This window comes from Vigna unguiculata, chromosome 5, assembly GCF_004118075.2.
Source record: "Vigna unguiculata cultivar IT97K-499-35 chromosome 5, ASM411807v1, whole genome shotgun sequence".
Classification (NCBI taxonomy): Eukaryota; Viridiplantae; Streptophyta; class Magnoliopsida; order Fabales; family Fabaceae; genus Vigna; species Vigna unguiculata.
Genome location: NC_040283.1, coordinates 8,580,892 through 8,589,490, shown reverse-complemented (window position 1 = coordinate 8,589,490; position 8,599 = coordinate 8,580,892). Strand labels below are relative to the sequence as shown.

Here is an 8,599-nt window from a genome sequence, read left to right as displayed (position 1 = left end):
GTAATACACAAAACCATAGTTAAATTACATTTATTGTTGTATGTATCATATAGTATTATTATTCAAAATCATTATTGAAAATTTATTTGAGTTTGGAGAATAAAATTTAACTAAATGAAAATGTCTTTTGAGACATAGTAAAAAAACATTCATTCTTCATTTCTTATAAAATTGTCTTTCTAAAATTCTAAGTCATTATATTCTCTCTAAGTTTTTAAATTAATCTTTCATTATTAGATTGCATCATTAAAAGGCGACGATGGTTGGATGAAGTTCTTCCTATTGGAGTCTTAAATATGGGTTAGTTTTTCATCCTCATATTTAAATCCTCTTTTCTTTTTTCTTTTACATGTGGAACTTTTGTTTTGATTGTATGAAATGATTTCATAATAAGAACTTTTTTTAATTAAGCTAGTTAAAATGCTTTAATTTCTATTTGAGTACCTAAAAAATTTGTTGTTCTTGAAGTTAAGTTAAGTTTCCTCATAGAGTAAGCAGGTAAAGGAAGTTATAACTTAGATATTGAAAATTGCACAATAGCAAAATAATCTTTTAACATATATAAATAAGAACAAAAATATAAATAAAAGTATATAAAATAATTTTTTTTTATAAAGAAAACTGTAAACTTTTTTTTGTGCAATTCTTGTGTGGATAAAATTGAAAACCCTTGTTTTACAACTTTTGTGGATAAAATATAAACTTTTTTGTGCAATTTTTCGATCAATATAAAGCTTCTCGTACCATTTTTCTTGCGAAAATTGTAAACTTTCAAATGCAATTTTTTAAAATTGTAAACCTTACAACGACATACAATTATATCAGAGTTTCTCATACATCTAAGAGACCTATTGAGTTGGTTACAACTCAAAAAACAACTCTTTTTTTTTATAATATTTATTTTGTTGCTCTCTTTTTGATATTAATTGATGTGGGAATTTAGTGAATGCCCGTACGAGAATTGACATATCCTTCCTTTACCAAAAAGTCTCACATGCTATTAAGAAAATCTTATACATTGCTAACAAATATGCCTGAACCACTCTTGCACTAATGACCTGCACGAACTCATTGACAACGACAAAGTTTCCTAGTTACCAACCCTCAAAGTGTTGGACGGATGAAAATAACATGTCTTGAAAAGTCTCACATCGCCCAGGATAACCAAGGGGGTGGGTGTTAGTGACTATGTAATGGACTCTAAGTCCATGATGTTCATTGCCTCAATCAAACACCATTTAATCTTGTATTTGAATTTTCTTATACTCTTGTAATAAAGTGTTGTGATGTTTGAGTTTAATTCTTGCTTTGGAGAGTGTGGGTATACTTAGGATCAAAGGGCATAGGAGGGTAGTCTATGTGTTGTACAAATTTTTACATAATGTTATTCTCTTATGGTATATGGTATTTATGTGCGAGCATTGACTAATATTTATGCAAGGTGTGTGGTGATTATACATGGGTAGTGTGCATGGAAATTCTTGAGATTACTTAATTCGAAGTGGAAATTCTTGAAATGGTTTGATTCTAAGTGGAAATTATTAGGATGGTTTGATTCCAAGTGGACTTTCTTAGGATGGTTTGATTTCAAGTGAAAATTCTTCGAATGGTTTTAATTTCAAGTGGAAATTCTTGGGATGGTTTGATTCCGAGTGAAAATTCTTGGGATAGTTTGATTCCAAGTGAGCATTCTTGGGATAGTTTGATTCCAAGTGGAAATTATTGGGATAGCTTGATTCCAAGTGAAAATTCTCAAGACGAGTGATACTTCTTATGGTGGAATATGATTACTGGTATAGGAAATGAATATGTGTTTATTGTGGAGAATGTTGGACTGATGAAAATAACATGTCTTGAAAAGTCTCACATCGCCTAAGATAATCAAGTGTGTAGGTCTTAGTGACTATATAATGGGCTCTAAGTTCATGATGGTCATTTTTCCAATCAAACACATTTTAAGCTTGTATTTGACTTCTCTTATACTCCCGTGGTAGAGTGTTGTGAGGTTTGGGTTTAATTATTGTTTTGGAGAGTGTGTGTACTTGGGGTCAAAGGGCATGGGAGAGTAGTCTATGTGTTGTACAAAATCAATAAATTATTATTTTTTTTGTTCATTTGTTTATCTTTTATTGTCTAACACTTTTAGATTTATTTTTTATTGATTTTGTTTTAAACATAAATGCTATGCACTAAATTTGTGAGTTAATTTCCAACAAGAGTAAAAAATTGTAGTATTATTTCACTTAAATTCATATGAAATGCATTTGTTATTAAAAGATATTTCTTAGTAATAGAAAAACCGGATTTTGAATTGAAAAACTTAAAAGAGAAGTTTCTGATATTTTATTCGAGTTTTCTTCTTTATATAAAGTTCATGCTTTCTTCGGTGGAATGAATTTTAAAAAATCTTAAAAAAAAAATTAAATATGTTTTTGGTTCCTTAAGTTTATGTGAAATTTGGAATTAATCAATTTTTAAAACTTTTGATCAATTTAGTCCTACATCTTTAAAAATGCGAGAATTTAATCCTTTCAACCAAATTTTCTTAAGTTTATTTGACGTTTCAAACGTATTTTATGATAGTATTTAAATTGTTTACATTGTTTGACACACTTGCATTTTAATATTAACTCAAATAATATCATAAAATGCATTTAAAATGTCAAATAAACTTAATAAAATTTGGTAGGAAGGACTAAATCCACACATTTCTAAAGATGAAGGACTAAATTGTTATAAAGTTTCGAAGATGGACTAATTCTAAAAACCACTAAAACCTGATGACAAAAAACATATTTAACAAAAAAAAAAAAACTCATTTTCTTTCCATTCAAATATAGAGATTTGTGCGACAGAGCTTGCTGTAATATCTATAGCATGTCCATTGACTTTCCAAGTAATTAAAGGAACACCAAAATTCTAAAGTGAAAAAGACGCGTACAAATTTAAAAAATGTAGAGAAAAATAAGTTTTACTTCAATTTGTAAACTAAAATATTCGACTCATTTCAAATCAAGTGGTAATATATTCATAACTTTTGTTTTCTTACTTTAAATGATTTCCCATTTTAGAAGACTTTTTCCTCGTATGCATTATCAAAAAAATCATAGTTTGCATGCTCAAGGTGGGTACTTTATTCTCAAACGAACGCGTTATTGGTCAAGAAAAACAGGGTGAGTGGGTAACAGGTTGATTAGCTCACAAAATCCATAGAACATGTTGCCTTCATTCACCTGCTTTATAGTATATTCTACAAAAGTATATTTAACTTTCCACGTTATAATCCAATCAATGATGGATTTTTACCAAAAATTTTAGGAGGCAAAATAATATATTCAAAATTTATATATTTAATATTATCGTGACTAATTCAATAAAAATGAATACATAATCTAGTATATTTATAATTATAAAAAAATTACACATATATAAAAAAATATCTATCGTTTTTTCATATTTTTGAACTCATGGTAATTGAATTATAATTACATTTTTTAGTTAACTTTTATCGATGTAAATAACCATATTATCTGCAAAATATTCATCTTCCATTTTATTAACATGCATTTGATTCAAAAAATATTCACAAGCTTTCATTTCATTGTTATGCGATAAACAACTATATTATCATGTTTTCATCTTCACTAGTAGTTTCTCTATCAATTTTAAAAAATAAATTTATTCTTTTGTTTTACATTAATATACCTATTTAAAAAATAAGTTTATGACTAAAAAATAATTTATCATAATCTAATCAAAAGTTGAGAGACATAATTACTAAAAAAAACTATTATAATCAAGTTACAATTAAAAACCAACAATGAAAAATCACACAGTATATTGTTTCTTCTTCTATATTAATAAAATATGAATATACAAAAAGGTCATGAGATAAAAAATAATGCTAATTATTAAACAAATAGTTCAATATCAAGTCAGACAAAAAAAATTTACCTTATTTATTTATTTTAATAATGGAAGAGAAAATATGAAAAGATGAGGATAGAAATACTGAGTTTATGTCTAATTTTTTTTAGTAACAAAAGAAAATAAATAAGCATGAGAGAAGAATACAACATATGAACAACTCAAAAGACAATGAGAGAGAAAATAAAAAATATCTTAATAATTTTGTTTCAGTTAATTAGGTCGTATTCATTATTAACATGAATTAACATGAATGTTACATACTTAAGTAAAAAAAGTGTTAACTATTAGCTATAATTTTTATCTAATTAATATTAAATATTTCATGCAACAAAATTAATTATAAGTGTATTATATAATCTAGATGAGGCAATTTTTAGAGGGGTTGGATGCAGGTGAAAAGATATCCAATATCTCTCTCAGATTAGGTTAAAACTAAATGGATCATACTAGTAAAAAAATGGAATTATAAGACATGACATAGAGTTAAATGAAGGTGAATTAGGATCAAACTTGAGATCTCATTTATTCATGAAAGTAAATACGAGTAAGATTAATATTAAGACAATGATATTTTAATATTTAAAATATTTTTACATCCATTTGATATTATTTTTATTATTTTTTATTTTCTTTTTTTCTTTACAAATACAATTTTTTTTATGATTATTTTATTTCTATACGAGTGTCAAAATGGTTTGTCACAATTTTTTTTTCTAAATGTTATATATGCTTTCTTTTTATATTTTGGTCTTTTTATAGTCTTTGTTTTTTCATATCCTTCTTTTATTTATAACAGGATTGGAGTACTTTTAAGTGTTTCACGTGTGTAATCAATTTTTTTTTTCTGATGAAAAATTTATATATTCTACAATAGTTTATAGTTTAGTAGACTTGGACAAATTCATGGTTGGAACAAAAAAACTTCCGAACGTTAATTACAGAAGTGATTCATCAATGTAGAATGTTTTTGTTGACGATTTGTTTTAAAAGGTAAGCTAATGATTTTTTTAAGGAGTGAATCCAAGACACGATAAATTATTCGAATAGTTTATTACGGGAAGTGTTCTGGTTTGTCTTTATTTTTGGCACCGAGTTATATTTAATATTCTATGTATATTAATTATATGCATTATGTAAGAGTCAGGGAATGAAGGCAACAACAAATTCAGATTTGTTGCAGTAAACATGTATTTGATCTTCTTTAAAATAGCCATACAATGAAAACGAATTCGACAAGAGTGGGCCGGCTAGTACACCCCTTTTAACCTATTCATCATCTTCTGTTTTAGTTTCCTTATAATAACCATAATCATTACTACAAAACAAATGAAGAAGCAACCAAATTAGCCTTGCACGATCTTTTCATCACTCCAAAAATGCATGCGCCATTACTTTTCCAACATTCATCCAAAAGGGAAACGAAAGATACAACAATATTTATTCTGAAGAAGAGACGTAGCTGAAAATTCTTCTCTCAACTTTATATAACTAGAGCCAAAGTTTGACCATCCTCAACCCACTTTTGCCATTAATGCACCTCATAATTCACCAATCATGCCACTAGCTAAATCATTTTATAATCATATATATACCATCTTAATCTAGAAACCTGCCTCACTCTTCAACCACATCTTCTCCACTGTTTCTCATTTCACTCCACTTTAGGCTTCATGCACGTCACGTCCTCACACAGCCACATGAAAGCTGAGCTTAAGGGCACGTCCATTTCCTTTCAAAACCCTACCACTCTCTTTAACACACCTCACAACCCTCTCTCTGGAGCACTCAAAGGTTGTCTGGGAAGCCTGGATGGAGCTTGTATTGAGAAGCTCTTGCTCCACTGTGCCAGCGCTTTGGAGAGCAACGACATCACCTTGGCTCAACAAGTCATGTGGGTGCTCAACAACGTTGCTTCCCCTGTCGGGGACACAAACCAAAGACTCACCTCGTGGTTCCTAAGGGCATTGATCTCTAGGGCTTCAAGAATTTGCCCTACTGCCATGAGTTTCAAAGGAAGCAACACCATTCAAAGGAGGCTGATGAGCGTCACCGAGCTCGCCGGGTATGTGGATCTCATTCCTTGGCATAGATTTGGGTATTGTGCATCCAATAATGAGATTTACAAAGCAATAACTGGGTACCAAAGGGTACATATTCTAGATTTTAGTACAACCCATTGTATGCAATGGCCTACTTTTATAGATGCATTGGCCAAAAACCCTGAAGGACCTCCTTCACTCAGAATCACAGTTCCATTTTGTAGACCCCATGTACCCCCCATGGTCAATGTATCTATACACGAGGTTGGTTTACGTTTGGGGAATTTCGCCAAGTTCAGAGATGTCCCTTTTGAATTCAACATTATAGGAAACACAGGACCAACACCTGCGGAATTGAGCGATGAATCATATAGCTTCCATTTTGAAGCAATGTTAAGTCTCTTGAACCCTACTACGCTGAACCTTAGGGAAGATGAAGCTTTGGTCATAAATTGCCAAAATTGGCTGCGTTATTTGTCTGATGATAGAAAGGGAAGCCGCCAAAGTCATTCCCTTAGGGATGCTTTTTTAAATATAATAAAAGGTTTTAACCCGCGGATTGTGCTCTTGGTTGATGAGGATTGTGACCTTAGTGCTTCTAGTCTCACGTCAAGAATCACCACATGTTTCAACCATCTTTGGATACCCTTTGACGCATTGGAGACATTTTTGCCTAAAGATAATGGTCAGAGGGCGGAGTTTGAATCTGACATAGGGCAGAAGATTGAGAACATCATAAGCTTTGAAGGGCACCAAAGAATCGAGAGGTTGGAGTGTGGGGTGCAAATGTCCCAAAGAATGAAAAATGTTGGTTACCTCAGTGTTCCGTTTTGTGATGAAACTGTTAGGGAAGTTAAAGGGTTGCTAGATGAACATGCTAGTGGGTGGGGGATGAAAAGAGAAGAAGGTATGTTAGTTCTCACATGGAAAGGAAACAGTTGTGTCTTTGCGACAGCTTGGGTCCCCTGTGAAATAAGGGATCATGTTGGAATGGATGCAAGTCTGCCATAAACACACTTCATGAGAGGCAAGTTTGGACCTACCATGGAAATGATTCCAATTGCTTAATTCAGTGGTCCAAATATGAGACAGAGGAATTTCATCTCTTTCTCATAGGAGTGAAATTCATCTGCATGAGACAATCAGAAAAAATGGCTGCTTTTTGAGAATTATTTGTGGCAACTTTGTTACGGAGCTGAATACGTTGGATCACATGAAAGGCAAAGGGGAAAAAATGTGTACGTTGTCCTCTTGTATCAGACAAATTTGTCTCTTTCCTATCGTTTCTCTTTTACGCAGCTTTAACTTGTTTCTGCTCAGAGCTCTAGGTATAAGAAAAAGAACCTGTTGTAAGAAAATCCCTCTTTATTATTACCCAGTTCTAACACTAATAATTTTATGATTATCAGCGAAATTTGTGCCAAAATGTATGCATATATAAAGGTAAGGCTAACCATAACATTAACCTAGCATATCTAGTATGAAATGATCCTATTCCTACATTTAATGGCTGACTCAAACACTGTTTCCCAAAGGGCAATTTTCAAATACTACTGTGCAATTTAACCTTTTAAGGTAGTTCTAATATTACTTAGTACGTATCCAAATGCATGTAAAAGGACCACCCAAACTTTAATTTTATGAGTGGTCATGTTCAGTGAGAAGATGTACAGGCTAAGGCCAAAAAGTTATCTTTTCGAGTAGAAGGTGATAATGATAAGTCGTGAATAGCAGCGTCTACACAAATGAAATCCAGCAACTGCATTTAGGGTCCAGAGGGACCTTCTGTAATTTTTGTTTTCTGTTTTCGTGGAAATGAAATTTGATGTTAATCGGGAGGTGAAAAAGGACAACATGGTCCATGAGACAAAACGAATCAGTGCTGCCGGATTCGAACCAGCGATCTAAGGATAACTGAACGTGGTCCACAACACACTCCTCCGTGATGTCGTTGTTTTTAAATATTCCAAGATGTCATTAGGGTTAAAGACCTGATACGATAAATTCACTAGATTGATATATATATACGTGTTTGAAAAGAACTTCTAGATAAATATTAATTCGTTGATTTTTTTATTTTATAAATTTATAATAGGTTGTTAAAAAATGATTTATAGAAGTTATTTTTATAAGATTCTTTAAAATCTTATTTCAATTGATTCCACAATAACAATATTGTTATTGAATTACAGTCACATGTTTTACATGTATGATTTTTATATCTAACAGATTATTATGAATGTCACTATTTAGAATCAGAAAATAGAAATTAAGCAATATTCGCAAAATATATATATATATTTCAACCAAAACCATGTTGAATAAATTGCTCTATGATATGATTGATTTTAAAGATTTAGTGAACTGTATCCTTATAGCCGTGATAAAAAATCTCATATCAAACTATTATTAAGTGATAAAAACTCATAATTTAACAAAGAATTTGCACGCCATGTCAACTTTTGAATGACATCATTAACATGTGTTGGTCACCGTGAATCTAAGAATAAGCATTATATATGAACTTTGAATAACATTATATAAAGGTGTAATTAGTAACTAATTTGGTTCTTATATTTATGTATTTGACTCGTTTTAGTTTTTATATTTGTTTTTTACTTAATTGACTC

General features: G+C 30.8%; 1 protein-coding gene across 1 annotated transcript; it reads left to right on the top strand.

Moving 5' to 3' along the window:
- Positions 1–5,534: 5,534 nt before the first annotated feature.
- LOC114185551 (scarecrow-like protein 32) lies at positions 5,535–7,460 on the top strand. Its single transcript, XM_028073347.1, has one exon. The coding sequence runs from the start codon at positions 5,601–5,603 to the stop codon at positions 6,978–6,980; it is 1,380 nt and encodes a 459-aa protein (XP_027929148.1). The 5' UTR covers positions 5,535–5,600; the 3' UTR covers positions 6,981–7,460.
- The last annotated feature ends 1,139 nt before the right edge of the window (positions 7,461–8,599 follow it).

What these genes read in the sequence shown, in the direction of transcription:
- LOC114185551 (XM_028073347.1), top strand. Translation starts at nt 5,601, where the DNA reads ATGCACGTCACGTCCTCACACAGCCACATGAAAGCTGAGCTTAAGGGC.